General features: G+C 40.4%; 2 protein-coding genes across 3 annotated transcripts in view; one reads left to right on the top strand and one right to left on the bottom strand.

The window, feature by feature from the left end:
- Positions 1–2,037, bottom strand: part of ANKRD22 (ankyrin repeat domain 22) — a 46,165-nt gene extending 44,128 nt beyond the window's left edge. Inside the window, exons 1-2 of the mRNA XM_031607667.2 lie at positions 1,843–2,037; positions 7–143 (exon numbers count right to left, since the gene is read on the bottom strand). Of these exons, the coding sequence (XP_031463527.2) occupies positions 7–66 (60 nt within the window). The 5' untranslated portion in view covers positions 67–143; positions 1,843–2,037. The remainder of the gene's footprint in view (positions 1–6; positions 144–1,842) is intronic.
- An 86-nt stretch (positions 2,038–2,123) lies between these two features.
- Positions 2,124–21,964, top strand: STAMBPL1 (STAM binding protein like 1). Of its 2 annotated transcripts, XM_031607657.2 has the most exons (12): positions 2,124–2,295; positions 4,681–4,744; positions 11,400–11,597; positions 12,490–12,707; positions 14,148–14,223; positions 15,607–15,702; positions 16,450–16,804; positions 17,413–17,537; positions 17,619–17,756; positions 18,405–18,517; positions 19,678–19,777; positions 21,694–21,964. In XM_031607657.2, the coding sequence occupies exons 3-12, from the start codon at positions 11,514–11,516 to the stop codon at positions 21,748–21,750; spliced, it is 1,362 nt and encodes a 453-aa protein (XP_031463517.2). In that variant the 5' UTR covers positions 2,124–2,295; positions 4,681–4,744; positions 11,400–11,513; the 3' UTR covers positions 21,751–21,964. The 2 variants fall into 2 exon arrangements, with proteins under 2 accessions (XP_031463517.2, XP_031463516.2); XM_031607656.2 differs by lacking the exon at positions 4,681–4,744 and having other exon boundaries at positions 2,129–2,295.
- Positions 21,965–22,009: the final 45 nt, after the last annotated feature.

Genomic DNA, 22,009 nt, shown 5'->3' on the forward strand with positions numbered 1-22,009 from the left:
TATAACCTGGCAACTGAGGATTGAAGAGGCAGCTGTATCAGGCAGCATGTCCCTCTCAAGAAACATTCCTGATATTGTCAGGAAAGTTGTTTCAGGGTCTTCTAACTTCTCAGCTCATCATGTCCACATGTTATGCCATTCACCTACAAAATAATCCAGAAGGTGAAAGATCACATCATTAAGGGTTCATCAATACACTCCGAGATAGAGTAACTCAGGTGCTGTGGGTGTTTCTGGGTGCAGGGTTCAGCCCAGATTCCTCAAGCAAGATTTGTGGCAGATAAAATCCATTTGATAGTTATCTGGAGACAGTCATCAATATAAAAACAAAATGTGTTTATCTCATGTAATAGAGAAAATATATGCAAAGGAGATGAAACACCTTGTCTAGCACCTACCCCTGGGAACTCAAGTCACAACATATGGAGAGCTTTATAGTCCACAACCCAGAGTGGATTCTCACCCACACCACATCATCTGCCAGCTCCCAGCAGCCTGACCACCTCAGAGAATTCTGAACAGACCTACTTCTGCTCCTCAGGGAGCACAGGAGACATAGCACTGCCCCCAGTACAAACACGAGCTAGCTCAGATTCTCCTTTGACAGGGCACATGGCTCTGTCCCACTGAAGAAAGCCAAGGACAGGCAATGGGGGCCATTCCTGGGTGACAAAAGAAAGGGAATATAGCAGCTCTTCAAAAGCCAGTTGTGTGAATACAAAGATAAGATTAAGCTCACACAGCCTGGAAGTGGATACCAAGAAGCACTCAAGGAAATGAGCTTCTCCAGAGAGCCTTTTCATGTTCAACTAGAAGAAGCAGCCACATATATACTCTGCAAGAGGTCAAAGGGAAGCATTTGGGTCAGTAAAACACTGCTCAGAAAAGAAAGCAAGTAGTCTAACACCACCTCTGACCCAAGATTTACAAAGGGTTGCCAAAATTGCTTACAGAAGACAAAAACAACTTCCAAACAATTAGATAGGCTTTACACTTGATCATACGGATTCCCACAAACAATAATTATCTTCATATTAGAATCCACCAGGAACACAATCCTGTAATGGCTTGTGTCCACACAAAAAAGCATTCATCTCTTATGTGTCCTGTCAGTAGACTGCTAGCTACACAGACTACATCCCTGCATCGCAGTGAGAAGCGCTTGCTCCTCTGGATCTACTCCATCAGCTTCTCATCCTTCTTCTGCTCTGGGCCCCAGGCCTGAACACTGTACTCCAGATGGGGCCTCACATCGGCAAAATAGAAGGGAACAATCACTTCCCTCCCCAGCTGCCTCCCCTCTGTTGATGCAGCCTGGGATACAGTTGGCCTATGGGCTGCAAGTGCACACTGCTGGCTCACATCCAGCTTTTCATCCATCAGGACTCCAAGTCCTCATCCATAGGGCTGCTCTCAAGGAGCTCTTCTCCCAGTTTGAATGTCTGGGATTGCCCTGATTAAAGTACAATATCTTGTGCTTGGCCTTGTTGAACCTCGTTAGGTTTCCATGGGCTCACTCTTCAAGCCTGTTCAGGTCCTTCTAGATTGTTAACGTGGTTCTAGCTTCAGCTCTGCAGCCTTGAAGACTTTCCAGCAATGACTGCATCCCAGCAAATGCCACATGTAGAGCATAGGTGGGCACGCCGGATAGCAAGGGACACCTGCACTGCATTTGTATCTGCCCAGCCCTTGTTCCATTCTGTGGGGAGACTGGCTCTCCTGTCCAGCAATAATCCACCTTCTCGAGTGCAAGCCACATGCTGAGCGCTGCATCATCACTGAAACCTCTCTCCTTACCCAGTCTATTCCCTCAGACGATTAGCGACCGATGTTGCTCCTTACCTAAAGGAGATTTAGATTCGCCCGAACCGTGTGCGCCCACTACTGTATTCGGGCAGATGTGAAGGTACTGAAGCGGTGCCTGCCCTGCCTACGGACCGGAGCTCGGAAGGGATGCTGCTCCAGGTGCCCGGCGTGGGGCAGCATCTCGCCGCCGGGCTGTAACGGCCGCCACGGGCGCGCGGCGGCGCCCCGGCCGCTGGGCACGCAGGCAGCGGCCATGCCGCGCTGCCCGGCGCCGCGCAGGCTCCTCCCTTCGCCCCGCACCGCGCCGTGACCCGGGCCGGCTGCGGCAGTGCGGGGGGCTGCGCTGCGCTCCTCTCCGCGGCGCCGGCGGAGTGCGGGAGAGGCCCAGGCCGCCTCCGCTGCCTGGCGTCCTCGCTTTGTCTCTCGCCGGGGTCGGCCACGCGCGTGCGAGACTCGGCAGCCGCTGGCGGAGAGCGGCCCGGCTCGGCGGTAAGCAGCCGCCACCTCCCCCGACCTCCCTCCCTGCCTCCCTCCCTCTGCTTTCCGTCGGTGCTCGCTAAGGGGAAAGAGGTCGCGCCGTGCCACGCCGTGCCCTTCCGGGGTGCGCGGCCCCATCAGCCCGGCCGCCTCCCTTCCCCTGCCCTGCCCTGCCCTGCCCTGCCCGCTCTCAGGTGCCGGCAGCCCGTGGGCCACAACGGCTCCGGGCCACCCCGGCGAGGCGGGCGGAGCCGCGCTCGCTGACAGCCTGCCGGGGCCGCTGCATGTGCCCGCATGGAGCCGTCGGCGCCTGGCCCGGCTGCGGAGGAAAGCACAGCCTCTGCCTGCACTCCGTTTGTAAATCGTTCACGTCCCCAGCTACGTACCTATGAAATATTGTCATCGGATCAGAAAGTGAAAGAAAGTAAAAAGGAAGAAGCGTTGTTACTTTTTCACCTATAACTCACCTCATTTTGTACCTACATCGTGGTGATCTCTGTAGGACCTCAGCTATCTCTCTGACATGTACCGAGCAATGTAATTTAATGGCTCTGTTACATGGATGCACCTTCCCATTTCAGAAGGGTGACAGAAAGACCCTTTGAGGGAAGTCCTTTTATTTTGGATTTTTTTTTTTAATTTATAATGTGTGCAGTACTGAATGCACATCCAAGAAGCCATGGGCAGAAGCGGCACACAGTCTGTTTTCACATGAGAGGTAGGCTGAAGTGATTGACTGCACAGAGCTGGAGCTTATGTATGTTTGATGAACTGCCTTAGAGCAGCAGGTCCTAGGAAGTTGTATACAGACCCACAACCTCATGAAGTACTCCTAGGAGAAGGTGGATGTTGCTGAGGCAATGTATTTTTTGTTTCATATATTGTATTTCTATGTGCTCAGGATACTACTAACAACTAAACCAAATGCCACTATTGGCAAATCCAGAGGTTCTTAGATCATGGAGAACTACAGGAAGCATTATTCCCAAATGCAATACAGAGAATTGCACCAAAAAAAGGCACAAATCGCATGCTTGTTTTTTTATTAGTACTCTAAGAGCCTGTAAGTGCAAGGAATTTTACTGTATGGTTTTAAGTTTGAAAATAGGATTCAGTGACTCGATCAATGAGAATACCAGAAAGGTATTTCTTGTGGTTCTCTTTATGTGTCTGAATAGATTCACGATGAGGCTTTAGGGTATTTCCTGGAAGTTGATCACCATGCCAAGGGAAAGTACAGCTCAAGGTGAGGAATGTCATGAAATCCTCAGCAGTTCAGGGAGTGGCAAGGTGATTTGTGTGTGAAGACACTGAAGGAAATGCAGTATAAAAATTAATGCTTCATCTGTGTTTGCCCAACTTGTATGCATAGGGTGTTTTCTTTTTCCTGGTCTTATCTGACTCCTGATATTTTATTTTTGTATCAAAGGTTACATTTTCAATTTGTGTTCTGAAAAGCAGGTTGCTACCTTGTAATGGAAGTCTTTGTCTATATCATTTCAATAAATATATAACATTTGGATTGCCATGCCAAAAAACAAACTTTCAGGGCAATGTTTCAACTAGAAGTGTCTGTCCATGGAAGCAAGTGATTTTGTCAGTACAGTGCAGATCCCAACCGATCCACATATGGCTTTGTACTGTTCCTGCATGGATATCCTTCATGCAAAAAAAAATCAGCATTTGAGATCTTACATGGGTGATGATACCTCCCAGTGATGCCAAGAGTCAGGCACCCCCTCAGGCACATCCTTTGCCTATCACTTCTTACTGGCAGCTCCAGATAACTCACAGTTCAGCACACAATGTGTTGAACTGAGCTGGGGAGGCCATGGACTCTATGTAATTATTGGAAAAAGTACTTGCCTCTTCAGCATCTCCAGATCACTGTCAGAAGGCTCCAGAGATCTCCAGCTTTTTCCATTGACTAAGAGTAAAGCCTGGATAGGGGGAGTAAATATCATCAGATTCATCCTGAAAGGGCAAGTAATTAATTGGGAAATTATTTTGGTCCAGTGATGGTCTGTGCATAGCTTCCCTGAGTGAGCTGCACAGCACTGTACTTGGCTTTCAGACTGTGGGTAATCCAGCTGGTTTAAGGGCAGCTGCTGAGTTACACTCAGTGCTGCTATGAAGTGTGTGCCTATTGTTGTCAGTCTTAGAAACTTAGAAACAAGAAATTAGGCATTGTAATTATCCTTTTTTAACAAGAAGAAAAAAATAGACTGAAGCACACTGAATCTTTCCTGTAAAGGCTAACACCTTTTGTTGTTTTGTTTTGTTTTGTTTTTTTCCATCTACTCATAGCACAAGAGATCCTGCAGCTAGATTAGAGAAGGAGGTCAAAGACTTCATTATGAAATCAACTTACAATATTATCTTAATATGTTTCTGCAGCACGGTGCTTACGCCTGATTAACTGGTGGTTATTTGTATTAGTTGACCACGCTCCATCCTATAGGTAATGGCACTATCAGTTTTTTACCTGCATTTTGCTCACTTAACCATTGGGGTGCAGAATCCATAAAATTGTTGGTTTTTTTTTATTATTATTTTTCTAGACTTCAGGCCACAAGACAGGCATGACTCTGTACAGACAATTTAATAGACTGCAAGTAGACTGTGGATTTGTGCCAGAAATGTCTGATAAACTTAATTCTCCTTTTTCTCACTGTGTGCATTATGAGCTGTAATAAATAAGAAAATAGGAATTTGTCATCCAATAGAAACCAAAATGGATTGTTGCACGTGGATACTCACCCCATTAAAAAATGTCCTTATTAGTAGTTACAGAATTTGGAATTGTTATAAAATTAAGTAGCAGATATTGTCAGAAGAACCATTACCTTTCATTGGAAGGAGGGCTCTTGCTCCTTCCTGGGGCTTTGTCTTTGAGACAAGCAGGGCTGCAGGCAGGAAAGCTGCAATTCCTGAGAATTTGGAAGTAATCCTGCTCTCTTTGTTTCATGGGAATCTCTGATGTGTCACAGACCTCAGTGCTGATTTTAGCCTTTGTTTGTTCCCCTTGGCAACACAGCTTCTTGTCTTCGTAGTGGATGACATGTATTGCAGGTATCTTTTCTCAGTATTTCAGTTGAATCATGAAAGAACAAATCTCATCATAATAACTATTTCTTTCATTTCTTCCCTCTACTGGCTTACTCTGTACTAGTACACTGTTGTGGATTTCCTAGATGAAGGATGGGGCTTTGTTCCTTGAAGCCTTGTCTAAATTAACCTTGCAATAGGTCAAAGGAGAGATTCTGTCCTGTGCTGCCGCAGCCTGAAAGTGTTACAGATTCAAGGCATTCTGGTGATACTTTGTTACATCAAAAATGGGTTTCTGCTGTAATGGAATGGTGTTACAGGAAAGAGGGAGGGAGGAATTCAGTTTGTTTCAATACAAGAAGCCATCAGAGAAAATACCCTGTGGGCTCGCTAGTCATTAGTTCACAGGTGCAGGTTTCACTGTTCAGGATTTCCAGACTGTTTTTCAGGATGTTGTTTTACAAGTGGCCCATATCATTGTAAGTAGAGCACATTAATAAATCTGGTAGCAAGCCATCATTGACAGCTCAAATGCATGGTTCTTTTTGTTTGTTTGTTTATTTGTTTGTTTTGTAGTAACACAGGCACTACAGATCTTGACTTCAGAAGCCTACTTAAAAATGAAGGTCAGAGTCCTTTGTGCTCTGAAGCAATGAGAAATGTCTGTAGGTTCCACATTCTTTTTTTTTTTTTTTTTTTTTTTTTTTTTTTTTGTACTGGTGACATTTGTCCTGAGGGCAACTAATTCTGTTTCTTGGTCAACATACTCTTACCCTAAATTTTAAACATACATTAGCACATAGTCCCACCTAGTCCCTAGCCTCTAGCAGGGAGCCCTCCATGGGCTACATCAGCCTTCTGCATGCCATATGTTAGAGAGGAACTGAAATAACATCATCCTAAATTAAGATCGTGCCAAACTGTAAGAGGATTGAGTGGAGGAATAAACTGTCAGTTTTGAGTTATTGCTCAGGATGGCAGATGAGGTTTTATTCTATGAGATGCCTTTTTGCGGAAGGGGAGCTGATGAGATGCGTTTTATTTCCTGTGGGTAAAGATGAGAGACTTTGCTCATGGATATATGTTGAATGGTTTTATTCCTTACCATGGACATAAAATGTGACTGAATAAAAGATTCTTGCTGTGTTAAATTATGAACGTTTACTGAGACAATCTTTTACAGAGCACAGTTTGGTAGCTCCTACTTTGAAGAGCAATTCCTCATTGAGCAAGCTGAGTGTCAGCAAGCAGTTCCTTGAGCTTCTCTTCATTGAAAGGCCCTTCTGTTGTTTTGCATTAGCTGCTTTTTTTCCTGCACCAGAGAATGATCTTGCTGTGACGTTCAGTGCTTTGTGTTGTTTTTTTTTTCCAGAAGAGACTACTTACTCTACCAGCTGAATCACTTGCTGTGATAGGGAATTGCTGTTTCAGAAAACATGCTGACAGATAAACATGCTGTTTCTTTTTGGAGAGAATCAACAGAAGGCCTTTTGCTGTTTAGGCTGTTTTTAGCATATTTTGTATCAAACCCAAGCATGTGTGGAAATGATTATATGCCGTACCAATATGCTTGGTGTTTCAAACAGAGCTGGAATGAGTTAGATGCCTGCATTTCTAATCTTTTTTTTTTCACCAAATTCAGCTGAACATCAACTTCAAAATGCAGAAGTACAAATATTTGCACCATGGGTGACTTGTTGGCATGAAACCGTCCTTTGCCTTCATCTAGCAATGACTGGATGTTCTCTATTTCAAGTTTGCCGAGACGATTAAGTTCCATCATGGGAAATTAAAAGGTTTTTTTTTTTGTGTGGTTTTTTTTTTTTTTTTTTCACTTGCTTATTTGACTGTTTTAGTGAGAAGTGACCTTCTTGTGGTTTGAGACATCTTTATTCTAGAATTCTATAATCATCACACTTCATAGAGTAATAAAACAGAGCTTCACAGAGTTTTAACTTCCTATTGCAGTATTAAAGTAAGCTTTTTTGTAATCACAGTATGAATATAGAGCATTATTTTCAAGAGTATCTTGTATAAAGGTGGAATCATGCCACATTATAGCTCTTTTATTAGCAAATTTCTCCCCACCTTGATTGCAGTGAACTGAAGCAAACAATTTTAATGCACTTTACATTCTACCAAAGTATCTAACAAAGGGTGAATATTTCTAAAATAATCTACTGTTAAAAACATGCAGAGAGTAAATGATAGCTGATGCCCCAGGCTTCTGCAAGTTTTAGCAGAAGTTTAGCTTGCACATTAAAAAGAGCTCTGTAAAATTTTACTGGTGATCTCTGTAGTGAAGCTTTATTTATTGACAAATACTGCTGGTGGTAGGGAAGTCAGTGTCATGCAACTTCATCTCTTGAAATGTAAAAAGTATGTTACAGAGAGGCAAAGTGGAAACTAGTGATTAAACTAGTCATGTATTAAAGTTCAGCTGTTCGTTATTTATAGATCTAAAAGGTCATTCAACATCTAAAAATCTCATTTGAAGACATAAGAAAGACAAGCAACCTCAAACTGACAGTAACCAGTGGCAGTTCGATCCTCAAGCTTCTGCAACCTGCAGGTGTCAGTGGCAGTGTCTCTCTGAGCTCCTCTCTGCACCCAGGGCTGTGTGGCTGCACATCCCTCAGCAGAGCTTGCACCCAGTAGCCTGGCTGGCCATGTTGGCATGCTATGGCCTCACATGGTTGGGTTGCACAGCCTGCTGGTGTTCCAGAGCCTGTCCTAGGCCTGGGCCTAGGTGGTGTGAGCTCCTTTTGCCCAGACCAAGCTGGTTGTGCACAGCTACTGCGGACACAAACCGTGTGACTTCATCAGCTCAGTACTTCACCAGGGCTGATTAGGCTTGCTGTGCAGCCAAGCGTACCACCTGCCGCTATCACAGGCCACGGTTCTGCAGCTTGCCATCTTAGCTGGGCTCAGGCAAAGGGATTTGCTCTTTCGTGTTCACACTATTGCTAGAAACAAGCCTGTGCAGTATCCTGTGAGAGTGCTGCCACCTCTGTCTCGTTAGCCCTCTTGATACATGTTGATATACTTGATGTAACTTGATGTTTGAGTATGCGCTAAGTCAAACTTGCTCTCTACTTTTCATTTGCCTTCCACTTGATTCTGTGTTTGTTAGCCTGAACTGAAAGAATTATTTTTAATAACATTTAAAACACTTTTTTTTTTTTTTTTTGTACAGACATTTCTTCTTAATCAGACATTACCTAAGTCCATCTAAATTAGTTGGAGTGCCTGAAACTGTACAACAGAAAAATGCATGTTCACTCTTAGACTTTAGAGCACTTTACACTATAATAGACGACGACAGCTCCAAGCTGCTCTTGGCATTTATCCTCCATGCTTGGGGCTGGAATGTGGTTCCCCATATTTGCATAACTATTTTGTGTTTTTGAATATAAAATCTGTTTCAGTTACTTGCATTTCTCTTTGCTCTTGTGAAAACGATCTCATGTTTTACTCTACAAAACAAGGAGCCACTGATCAGAGCTCCTGAAGCTAAGTTCAAAAAGTCCATTTCCTCTTTCATCCGTTGTGATCCCCCTGCTCCCCTGTACTGAGTGGCCTGGCTGTGCTCAGTGCCTCACTTTCTGCACAGCCACTGCATCCTTTCCGAGCACTGGTACAATTTGAGGAAGTGGGAGTTGCTTCTTCTCTTTAAAATACCCAGCATTGTACGTGGGTTTTTGTTCTTAATAATAGTGCTTCTTTTGGTTAAAAATGGCTCAAATACTTTCTTCTTTTAGCCTTAGTATTCTTAGAGGCATCCAAGGGGTTCCATGATGCTCCCTTGCTAGTTCACAAGATTTTGGCTGGGAGATACCACAAGTTTCTTTAGCAAAGACTTTTTTGGTCATGATGGAAGAAAAACAAATGGAAAGAAAAAAAAAAAAAAAAAAAAAAAAGAAGAAGAAGAAGTAAAAAAAAAAAAAGGTGTGCGTTTCTCAATTGCTGCCCTAAGATTTTCCCATTTGCTGACCAGCAAGGGCCTAGGTGGTCCAAGCTTAAAGGCCTTCAAGCTGTGCTATCAGTTGAAAGAAGTGTATAATCCATATCTGATCTTGTGTCCATTTCCATGCTAGATTTTGGAGAAGGCCCATAAGGGAGACAGTGCTTGAGAAGCAGCTTTGCCATCAAAGCATAGCCCCAAGTGCCAGAGTTTAAGGAACATCTGGGCAATACTCTCATCTCAAACACAGGGTTTGCATTTTGGGTGGTCCTGTGTAGAGCAGAGAATTGGACTTGATGATCTTTGTGGGATTGCCAACATGGGATATTCTATGACTTTATGATTCTGTGACTAAAATGCATGCTTTTAGATCTGAGGAGTTTTTTTAATAGCGTTCCTAAGTCTGACAGAGCATATGAATGCAGAGCCTCTTATTGAAAATGTAACGTGTGCTGAGCATCAGAGCTGCAGGAAAGGAGACTGATGTAAACTCTGCACTATCCAGGCTTGTAGACCTCCCTTTTCATAGTAGGGCTGTCATGATCCAGCTAAGTTCAGGTGGAACTAGCCACAGGGAACCATAAACTTAGCCTTGGCTAAAGGAAAACTATTTCATTACTGTGGTCCCATGAGGCCTTTCTGCAGCCTGTGAATAGGCAATGAATAGGGCTCTCCTGCCAAGATTATCATTTGTACCAGAGCTCCATTTGTATAAAATTAAATCATTTAGAGAACTTTTTCCATCAGTGGTACCACCACGGCTAATGTTGATGTCTTGGGTGTAAAAGCAAAGCTTCATTGTTGTTTTTTTTTTTTTTTTTTAACTTCCATTAGCGTGTCACAAATTGTGCAAGGGTTTTGAATGCCTTAACTTGAAAAAGCTGGTCTTTAAATTAAATGCACAGATCTGTGACATGCCAGATGACAAGAATAAAATTCTTGAAAATGGAAAACGTGGGAGTAAAGTCAAGCAAGAATAAGTTAGTTGAGATTAGGAGATGATATGTAAAAACAAGGTAAGGCTCATTTACTAAGTGTGCCAAATAAGGGATTTTGCAGTTAAGCAGGATGATTCCAATTATTTTTAAAGAAAGCACATGGCATACATGAATTTAATGTCTCCTATAACATTTCATTATAACATTGACAACTAATGGTTAAAACTGAAGACTGACCTGACAGACAGTGGTAGTCCCTGTAGAAATGACGATGACCCAAATTCAGAGATCAATGCTTCAGCAGCAGGTGAAAACACGATAGGATTGTTATCTTCCAACCCAGAGCCCTCTGGCTTCTAGAATGAGAAATGCTGAGAAAAGATCTTTGCTGAACCCGCAGTTTATGCTTTTATGAAACATAAAGCAATGTATGTATTGCAATATATGAAGCATCTTTGACATTCAGAATCAAGCCTGTTTGGTTTGAGAGCACAAAAGTGAAAGGCCACATTAGCTGCTTCACATTTATATTTCCAGTATAATTTAGATAATTAATTTTCTTCTTTTTTATGACCACAGCATGTCTAAATATTTGTCTTTACTTGTTCAGGGCTGCTGAGGGAGTAATTACCATCAGTCAACTTGTCGTATTCCACTGTAGTTCGAGTGGAGTTGAAGTGAACAAATTGTACAGTTGGAGCACATGGCACTTTATATTGCTGATATGAGTTTGTATGCTCCCTTTTTTTAATTATAGGCTTAGCAGGAAAAAAATATGGGAGATTCATACTGGTTTAAAATATGCTAGTCATGACATATGCACAAGGAAACAGATTCTGTGTTTAGTCTTTGAACTAATAAGACTTAATGCTTAGAAGTTGGTTTATTTGCTCAGACTTTTTTTTTTTTTTAATCCAAGTTGCTGTAAAGATTGTAAAAATAATTTGCTATGCTGTGTGAGTCCACTTTGATAATGTTAGAATGAGTCAGCTAATTCACAAATGTTCTGTGCATTCCTACTTCAAATTCAACATGCCTACTGAATTCTAGATTGCTAATAAGCATGTAAGCACTTGAAACTGAAGTAACGAGTGGATACAGGCATACAAACTGATGTGACATTTGAATGCATTTCTAATCTGAATGGCTTGTCCTGTTTCATCCAGCACTTGACCACGATCAGCGTATCTCCGTTAAAGTTTCCACTGGGCTCTGAGACAGCTGACTACAAATACCGAGCACTGGATTAATACTGGAGGCAGCCCATCCTTCACAGCCAGATGGAGGCTTTGGAGCAAAAGAGCAACCTTCTTGGTTTGCAAACAGAGGGCAACATGGAACAACCATTCAGTATTAGCTCCTTGGTATGTATTACAAAGTGATGCTTTAATGGCTTAGCACTTCTTCAAGTGTACAACAGTTTCAGAGCAGTTCAGCAGCACTGACCTCAGCTGAAAGGACATTTTCTTGAGTTCTGCCAGCTCCTCACCTCTTCTTATGGTTTCACTGGATTTGTGTTTCCATATGTATGGTCTTCAGGGTTTTTGTTTGTTTCAGTGGTCACAGTTTAAAAGAGTTGAAGTGAACATTTTAAATAGAAAAGGTAAACCCTTTCACCAATGTAAGAGGAAACAACTTGCAGTAGCCACTTATTTAACCACTTAGCAGGAAAGTAATTACTACAATAAGCAGCTCTGTTTCTTCTCTAGCAGAGTCAATACTAGATCCTTAGACTTAAACTGCCTCATCTGAAGCTGTAAAATGAACTGCTGACTGCTCAGGGAAACATACTGCTCTTTGTTAGCTGTACAAATTAGCTGCACCCAGAAGTCATACACAGTACATCACAGTATACAGTGTATATATACAGTGTAACAGTGATTTGCACCTTCAGACCTTCCACTAGATTACTTCAACAACCAAAGGTAGAACCCCTATTTAATTTCATTTTTGAAGATTTCTGAAGAAGACACGTTTTGTGTCGTCTTTGATCATTTCTGCAGGGGTTTACTTTTTTTTTTTTTCCCTATAACTTCCTTTCTGAGATTATCTTATAGTTGGAAAAATAAGGGAAATGATCCTTTCCTATTTGTAATGCAATTGAGAAACATTAGAATGCTTTAACAGTTACTAGCAGCATAGAAACTGATACCTATTTTGAAGATTTCCTCTGAGTTTCTTGAATAAGATCATTTACTGAAAGTGAAATGCAATTTCTGATTCTCCTTGCTACACTGTTTGTTTGTTTGTTTTCAGAAAAAGCTCGTAGCTATTCCTGATCACACAGACATCTCTGTGACCCCAGAAGAGAGAGTGCGTGCCCTAAGCAAACTTGGCAGCAATATTGCAATCAATGAGGACATCACTCCGCGTCGTTACTTCAGATCTGGAGTAGAAATGGAGCGAATGGCATCAATTTATATGGAGGAAGGAAATCTGGAGAACGCTTTTGTTTTTTATAACAAGTTCATAACGTAAGAAACAGTTTACAGTAATTCTAGCTACTATTCTAAGTTACAGTACTACAACTGTAGTTGTAAATGGAGAGAAATATTTGCAAGGAAAATGGAGCACCCTTTTAGCTTAGGAGAAGAAATGCTCACTGTTTTCTTGCAGAATAGCTATCTTCTTTTGAGATCTTCAATCTTATTTCAGTCTTTATTATGATTTCTTCTCTACTGCTAGTGGAGTAGCCTTACCTGCCTCCTGACTGCCTGGGTGAATTAATGTAATGTACGGAGGCTGAAGTTTGCAGTACCAGGCTATACCATGAGCACTGTTCCACACAGGTTGTTGTGTAGAGATCAGCATGTTGGTAAAATGCAGTGTAAGCCTAAACAATCAGTGTTTGCATAAGATTTCTGAGACTAATCATTAAGCCCTGCGAGTCTCAGCAGATTTTAAAGGTGATAATGTGGCACAGTATTTAAAAGAAAAACAAGAACAAAAAAAAAAAAAACAAAAACCATTAAGAAACAGCTTTTTGCCCCAGAAGGATTAAGCATCATTGCTTCTTAAAGCACTAAATGCAAAATCCGCAATATATGTCCATTGTATGATTATTTTCTCCATAAAAAAAAAAAAAAAACAAAAAACAAACCTGGACAGCTTTCATTACAACTCTCAAAATAACCAACTGAAAAGTCTCTCAGTGGCAAATATAAACTTTTAAGTAGCTCCCTTTGCTGTAGAAGTGATTGATTTATTTTGCTGCTTCTAAAATATGTGTATTAAAAAAATCCTTTTAGATTTTTTTTCAGAAGATTCTTCTTTTCTCCCTTTATTTTCCCAATATTCTGAAAACTAAACCAAATCTTTCTTCCTCAACTATGTTAAATCCATGCATCTGTCTCAAAAGAAGGTCTGGAGGTGAACATAGCATAAATTGCTGGAAAAATGATAGCAGCTGTAAATTCCAAACTTTTCTGCAGCCAAGTGTTGCAATAATTTAGATGTCTGAATGAGTTAATAATGAGTGTTGCATTTAGCTGTACAGCTTAGTCTGGTAGAAATAGCTGCTTTAATGACAGTGTCTTATTTAAGATTCCTCATTTCAGCTGAGGCGACAGATCAAGATGGCAGAAATAAGATTTAGTAACAGTGGCTGATGTGGAGGGTATTTGCAGGTGCTGAGTGCTAGTTAATCCTTTTTTGACCCAACCCACTGCTAATGAGAAACAAAATATATTCAGATGTAGAAAATAACCTCCTGTCATTACCCCATGTGTCTCGTACTAGCCCATACAAGAGTTTAAGCAATAGTTTAAATAAATGAATTGTGTAGAAGTCTGCTCCAAATCATCTGAAATTTGATGTTAAACAGTTACAACAAGTGAAACTGATTTTTCTGCCAAAGGAAAGCTAACAGAGCTAGTCCTCTGGCTATCAAGACAAATACACGTTTAATTTTCTAGCTTGTTTGTGGAGAAGCTGCCCAGTCACCGAGACTATCACCAATGTGCAGTACCAGAAAAACAAGTTATTATTAAGGTAGGGTTATGGTTTCCTGAAGCTTTGTTTTCCTCATTTCTGTTCTTTCCTATCATTCCTTTTCCCCCAGTGTATACGTAGCCCAAGGCAGCCAACAGAGCTTGAAGTTCTGATAACTTTCTCTCCCAGACATTTGTGTTTTATTTTAGTTTAACCACTTGGTCATCGCTGTGCATTCCAAAAGGTGAATAAGACCAATCTCTGAACAAGTCTGTAGATTGTTGAAACCCAGGTACATCTTTTTCAGAAAGTTTACATGATAAAAGCACGCTAACCTAACTGCATGCAGTTTCATTCTGATCCTAATTCTATGTACAGCTACTGATCCAAATTCCACTGGAAACAGAAGGAAAGAGGAATGTGTGGCCTTACTGGTGTCTGCACATTATTTGCTTACCAGCTTAAAAATCAAAGTGAATTGTTGCTTAGTTTATTCCCAAATATGTATTGTTAAGTTTCTATCAAGTTTTTTATCTTCCAACATGGTTCATCTTATTTTTCTAAAAGACAATTTTCAAATACTGCCTTATAAAGAACTAAAAACATCTAGAATTATTCACTGAGGATAGTTAGAATAACAATAAATGTCTTTTCTACTTTATGCCACTGTATTTGCATGGCTTTCTCTACCATTAAAGCTACATAATGTCATAGTTAAGACTAAAACACTTCATGCTCAATGCTGACTGCTACCCACAATCCAAATAACATTCCTGCTGGGGGGAAAGGGCTGTAATGTTTGTTCCCCTCTACTGCACATGGTTACTTCCCCTCCCTTGCTTACAGCCTCTAACTTACTATGTACTGGCCTCTGCATCAGCTGTAAACATTGACAGTGCTGGTTTTATTTAAGTTAAGAATTTGCCAGAGCTGTCACAGAACCCACAAGTGCAACTGTAGCCTTTCTTTTTTCCACTTAGAAATGGGCATATTACACTTTATTTCTGTCCAGGGAGCTCCAGAGTAAAATGTGTTGATCCTGCATGAAACACTGAAAGTTGGCTCTGGCTTTATTTAGAAAATATGTCTTCTTAAAAAAAAAAAAGATGATGTTAGTCATCACATACTTGTTAAACAGAGGTAACACATAGCTGGAAAAACAATCTCCTCATTAGGTAACAAGTAGTTTTATAACAACTTCTACTTATGCAAATTAATATAGTTTATCAATGTGCTATGTAACCAACGTACTACGTAAGTGTAATAAGCTGATCATTCTCTGTATAATTCCTCCTTGCTTTCCTGGGAAAAGAGCAGTATTTTTTAATTTTTATTTTATTTTATTTTATTTTTTAAAATCTGTATTACAGATGAGTTTGGTTTTCAGGTGATCCTTTTATAAAGTGAAAAGTTAACTTACCTATCTTTCTACCCCACCCAAAGAAACTGAAGGAGGTTGCATTCCCACGGACAGATGAACTGAAGAGAGATCTTTTAAAGAAATATAGCTTAGAACATCAAGAATACATGCAAAACAAAGTAAGTTTTATGTGGTTATAAAATCATTGCTGTATGAATATTTTTTGCATCAATACTTCATACAAGTAAAGCAATAAAATAGCCATTCTGCACAAACCTAGTCACTGCTTAGTGTGGCTTAGAATCTGATCAGTTGGCCATTTGAGAGTGCAAGCAGTGCAAGATATTGTTCAGACACTTGCATGAGTCTATAGAAAATGCATGTTGGCTCTGAGACTGGAGGTGTGGGAGATGGCACCTAACATGCCTGGGGCTGGGGTGGGCACATACACAGCATTGGGGTTAAGCCCCTCTCAGCAATTCAGAGAAAATTAAGGAAATAAATAAACAGGAGAAAGTCAACCAAACTATGCAAACATCTCTTGTTGCGTTGAAAATTGTAAGGATTTATACTTGTATCTCATCTCTTTACCACTGCTGTTCTGAAAACTACTTTTTTACTAACTTGATTTAGTGGCTAAACAAGGAAAATGATCTCGCTGCTTAAGTAAAACATAAACCATCACAGGTATGCAGGTTGAAAGATTCATGTTAGGACTTCCTTGCTTACGCTATTTCATTCTGTGTTGTACTACTCTGGGGAATAGGCTTGTGTTTGGCACTTTAACTAACAGTTTTCAGAAGGCTTTTTAAGAAGAGATTAATATAACATACTTTTAACATTCTTTAATACAATTAGATTGCTGCTTTCCCCTCCTTTTTATAGCTTATTTTAGTGACTATGTAACTATTTTGCATTTGTTTCAGAACAAGTGTAAAACCGAATCTCTGAAGAAACTAGAGCAGCAGAAGCTGATAGAGGCAGAGAAGAAACGAATTGCACATATGCGGCAGCAGCAGCTTGAATCAGAACAGTTTCAGTTCTTTGAGGATCAGCTTAAGAAACAAGAACGGGCTCGAGATCAGAAGATTAAAGAGAGCATGGTTATGTCCGAGCAGATAGATGGAAGTATGCTATCCTGTATTTCTGTACCTGAGAATAGTTCCTCACCTACCACACTGCTAGAGAAAAAAGAGAAGAGTGGCATATGTGTCTCTACTGGAGATTCACCTCCAGTAAACCGGGCCCTAAAGCCAGCAGCTGCCTTAAGTGCTGTTCAGAGTAAGTGCATATGTTCTGTACTCCTTATCTGCTTCTTTACTGCTTAGAGCAGACCATGTATTGCATGTGCTTGTGATGATTGGATTTAGAGGTCTTTTCCAACCTAATGATTCTATGGCTTGCACATTTTGAGAGCACCTGTAGTGGAATAAGCACGAATAGGTAGATGTACACACAAGAGTTTTACAGTTTCCTCATTTTAAGAGAGACGTTGTACAGTCCTACAATTTCCATCTGAGCACCAGTAGATGCATCTGGAGATGGAGCCTCAGGGTTCCTATAGCATAAAATCTGCCTGAATCTTGAGAACAGAAGCAGAACCTGCAGAGGCTTCAGTCAAAGTTTTTTTGGGAAGCCTTGGTCTGAGAAATGAGATCAACTCCCTGTCACCACAGGAGGCAGGCGACAGCATATCTTATGAGTTGGTGACCTCAATTCAGCATGATGCGCTTGCAGCGTAGGTGTAATCTCATTTTAGATATCTGTAATATGGTGAGTTTAATTTCTTAATCTTTAATAGTTTCCTCTGTGTATATTGCTTTATAATTAAGGAATGTCGCTGCGTAGGCTACATATGCATTTTTATCTCTCTCTCATTTGTTTGCTAGCTCAATTGGCTGAAGCACTCAGAGGTGTAATTTTACCCAGGGATCTCTGTCACAAATTTCTGCTGCTAGCAGAGGCGAATACATTAAGAGGAATAGAAACATGTGGAATTCTCTGTGGAAAACTGGTACAGTTTAACTTTCACATTTGTATGGGGAAGACACTCCTCCTTTTGCTCTATGTTACCTTGTCAACGTTTGTTTTACAGACACACAACGAATTTACTATTACCCATGTAATAGTGCCAAAGCAGTCTTCAGGACCAGACTACTGTGACATGGAGAACGTAGAAGAATTGTTTGGAATTCAGGATCAGTTTGATCTCCTCACTTTGGGTTGGATACATGTACGTATGACACAGATTCTGGCTTTCCTGCATCAGTTCTGCATATTATGTTAAACCAGCCCTGGAAATGACAAGCCAAAGAAATAACTGGCAAGATTCAAATGAATTTCTTTGCTTAATTCTAATCATAGTGATATAAATAAGCATTGATGTTTTACCCAGGTAATGAATATCTCTGGATCAATGAAGTTGAGACACACTGTTTACAGGGCCTGTTTTTGCCAGTGCAACTTTTGTTTCTCTCATTTTCGGGATCTTTTATTACTTTCTACTGCTATCTATTTTCCACTGTATTCAAAATCCATTAAAAAAATCTGAGGGCATTGCATTGTTTAAATTCATTATTAATTATTTGGATTTCACTCTAGAGATTTTAAACAGTAATTTCCCTTTTATCTTGTACTTCTTTATTCCACTTCTTTTCCCCCATAATTGAAAAATGGTTTGTGCATCTGCTTGAGATTATGTCCATGAACTTCATACCGAGAAGCCACCCTAATAATCAAGAATCTGTGTTAACAAGAAGATGCCAACCTGGGGAAGTACCAATGCTTCTACTTGTTAAAAATTACTGTTCCTTCTTGAATACACATTTTCCCTGACTTTCAAGAAATATTTCACAATATTGAATTTTCCTTCTTTTTGTAGACACATCCAACACAAACCGCATTCTTATCCAGTGTTGATCTTCATACTCATTGTTCTTATCAGCTCATGTTACCAGAGGCCATTGCAATTGTTTGTTCACCAAAACATAATGAGTGAGTTCTGATTTTTCTAACTAATGTAGTGATATATTTGCCTACTCCTTATCTTAAAATGGGATCAAATGCAAACAGCACACGTCAGCTGGGATGAAGGACAGGAATGAGTGTATTATGAGTTTGTTTTCTTTAATCTATTTAGACTTGCATTCCAGTCAGTCTGTAAGCACAGTATTTTTTCTGGCATCTTTTTCCTCCCCCCTTCCCAGCTCCAGGTTTTAAATTTTGATTTATTTTTATACTCTGCTCAAACAAGTACTAATGACAGGAGCTGTTTCTGTAGACTTCATTGCCAGTGGCCTACCACAGACCTATCTTCCTTCTGAAGGAGGAAGTGGAAGGGTTAGACATACTTCTGTAGGATGTCATGAAAGCCTCAGTTTTGGGAATAGATCGCTCTTTGCTTAATCAAGTTCTATTTTCTTATTTCATAAAACACAAGCAGTAAGAATCTAGTAAAAATCGTAACTGTAAGAACAAATGAGAAGGTTTATAATGTTAGAGGTTGTCCAGAGATGCTGTTAGAACTCTGTACTCAGAACCTGAGTGGATATGGACCTGGACAGCCTGCTCAATGTGACTCTGCTCATGCAGGGAGGTCAGACCAGGTGATCGTCAGAGGTTCCTTTCAATTTCAACAGCTCTGTGATTAATGTTTGGTGTATTTGACATTTCAAGGCCCCGTGGTTAACTCTGATATTTAGACTGCGCATTTTTTGAGACTGTTTTTCTGGCCTTCTGCCTCCATAGATAACTTCTATGAATCCCATTCTAGTTGGCCAGCTTTTTGTATGAGCCATTCAGGTAGCAGAGCTGTAAATACAGCTGGAATGGTAAGTGCACAAGTGCTATGCAGCAGTGTCTGCATACTTTCTCCAATCTCTGTAGTCTCATAAATTTCATAGCTTCTGCTGGTATCCTGTAACCAACTCTAACCTGTTACTCCTGTCTGTAACATTAATTAATCTGGTGTCATCTTGTAGTTATTAGGTTATTACTGTTTCTTGGTGAAAATAAGTACAGTTTAGTGTGAGTCCAGGGTATCAGAGGTGACTGAGTACCATCCCATCGTCCTTCTATTAAGTTATTTGTGTGTGAATTTCTGTACTTGCATTACACAGACATTGCATAACAGTAGTTTCATGTTTGCTTTCCAGTACTGGCATCTTCAGACTGACTAATGCTGGCATGCTTGAAGTTTCTGCTTGTAAAAAGAAGGGATTTCATCCACATACAAAGGATCCTAGGTTATTTAATGTAAGTATATGATCCAACATGTTTTTGATTATTTGAGTTCTTGTGCATAGTCCTGCAAGCAGAAATTACACCTGCTGCACTTTAGTTTCTCCTATCCTAATAACTCTTCATCACCAATGAAGGTAGACATCAGGACTTTACTTAAGCAGTCAATAGCAGCCATGAGACTTTTGTTATGCTCTGTCATTCGAATAGTACCTAATCACAAGCAGCTGCCATCAGTCACCATATTTGTCCTACAAAGCAGTAAAACTGCTTCTGACAAGTTCTTTGTAACGCTAGGCAAAATACTGTTAGGAATACCAATAGTCATAATGCAGGAAAACAAAAAAAGTTGACTCACCCAGCAGGTGGTGAGGAGTTCTGACTGGGCGATACTCCTGCTCACAAAGCAGCCTTCATCCAGCAGATAATCTCCTTTCTGAGGCTACCCTTTAAATGAGCCCAGCGGGACCCAGGGCCCACCCCTTCCAGTCAAGAGGGAAGCACAGGTGAATTGCTTGCACCTGTGCTCTCTGGGTCAGCCACCTGCAACCCTTCACCAGGTGCTCAATCATCACATCAGGCCGCAACATAACAGTTCCTCTACACACCACTTACTTTCAGAAATAAAAGCTGCAGTTTCAAGAGGAGTTGGTCCTGAGCTCTTCAGTTTTTAACAAAATAAATTAGCTCATCTCCCCCACTGTGTCATTTCAACACAGCATTCCAGCTGCTGAACACTTCATTTTCCATTTTTTCTACTTTCTCATAGGCTTTGTTTAACTAACTACTGTTACCTTTTGATGTTTTAGTAGCATAGTATGCTATGTGTATGGCTGAACAGTATAGACATTCAGAATTATGAGAAATATTACTGCTATCTGAAAAAAACAAAACAACCATCTTTATCTCTGAATAACTGAGATATCTTAAAGGGGGCTCATTTCAAATATAAAATAGTTCATACCTCTGGTTCAAAATAAATAACTAAAAGACATTAAACATTACTTCTTTGTTGTAGGACTCCCATAATATCAGTACTACTCAAAAAGTAAGAGATTTTGGGTTCTGTATTTTGCTTTATTCTTTTATCACTGACTCTAGGGGATTGAGAAGGTAATCTAAGTCTGAAACAAAATCTTAAAGCTTTTGTTCCAGATAAGCTCTTTTCAGTGGTCCTTTATTGAACTAGTTCATGAATGAAGTTACCAGATACTCAAACTCATAAACATTAGACACATTGCTACTATATTGAACACAAAACATACCTGTCAAATACAATTCCCAGAAATACATTAATCTTCCAACAAGAACAGTAAGAGCACAGCATTTTTTTCTTGGAGGAAAAATATCAGAGGTGCTAATACAGGAAGCTTCCTGAAATCTGACTGGAACAACTCTTATGTGTGTCTGTCTGATTTACAACAAAATCTCTTCTCCACAGACCCAACATATGCTCTTATTTAGTCATGGCTGTGCCTAAAGACACAGTCCTAAATGCTTTAAAACACACAAAAAAAAAATGTATAGGCAGACACATCTGAAGCTCTGCAGGATGTGAGCAGAGTTCAAGCTTCCCTTGCCACTATCCTCCATGCACACGTTCTAACACACCACACAGCTCCTTCCTCCTCCATTTCAGGTATCCACTGCTGGGATATGTAAAGGATCACACTGTACTACACTCTGTGTCACAACCAAACATGAAGCAATGTCCTCTACAGAAATTTATTTCTTTTTCTATGTTACAGTCCTTGCTTTATACAGCAGTCTACAGCTGTGAAGACAAGGTTTGTCTGTGAACAGGCACAGTGATAGGCGGACTTAAGGCTGGATATATGGGCAAACTATTAAGCAGGCTCAGGAGGTCATAGTCTGAAATATGCTTTTAATTTACTGAAAATTGTTTCTGAATAATGTCTTTTCTTTCACAGCCATGCACCCATGTGGTTGGGAAGGACATAAAGATAATTGTGCTGGATCTGAGGTGATACAGAAGGACAGTTGCAATGTTGCTATAAAAGTGGCCAAAAGAGAAAAATGGCTTCCTGTTTTTCTTACATTTTCAGAAACGACTTTTATATTTATACATTTTAGATTGAATGGTTTGGTATTTATTGCTTTTGCCTGTTTTGGAGTTACTTTGTTGCCCTGTCAAAATGGAATTCAGTGGCATTACCCCTGAAACTGTAGATGTATCATCTCACTAAAAACAACAATAAAATGAACTTCAAGCAACAGTAAGAAAGT

This window comes from Phasianus colchicus, chromosome 8, assembly GCF_987193195.1.
Source record: "Phasianus colchicus chromosome 8, bPhaCol1.hap1.1, whole genome shotgun sequence".
In the NCBI taxonomy this organism is placed as follows: Eukaryota; Metazoa; Chordata; class Aves; order Galliformes; family Phasianidae; genus Phasianus; species Phasianus colchicus.

Bases quoted from the DNA above. Each gene is read 5' to 3' on its own strand.
- STAMBPL1 (XM_031607657.2), top strand. From the start codon at position 11,514: ATGGAGGCTTTGGAGCAAAAGAGCAACCTTCTTGGTTTGCAAACAGAG. The intron at 11,598-12,489 runs GTATGTATTACA...GTTTGTTTTCAG, and splicing joins CATTCAGTATTAGCTCCTTG to AAAAAGCTCGTAGCTATTCC. The intron at 19,778-21,693 runs GTAAGTATATGA...TTTCTTTCACAG, and splicing joins AGGATCCTAGGTTATTTAAT to CCATGCACCCATGTGGTTGG.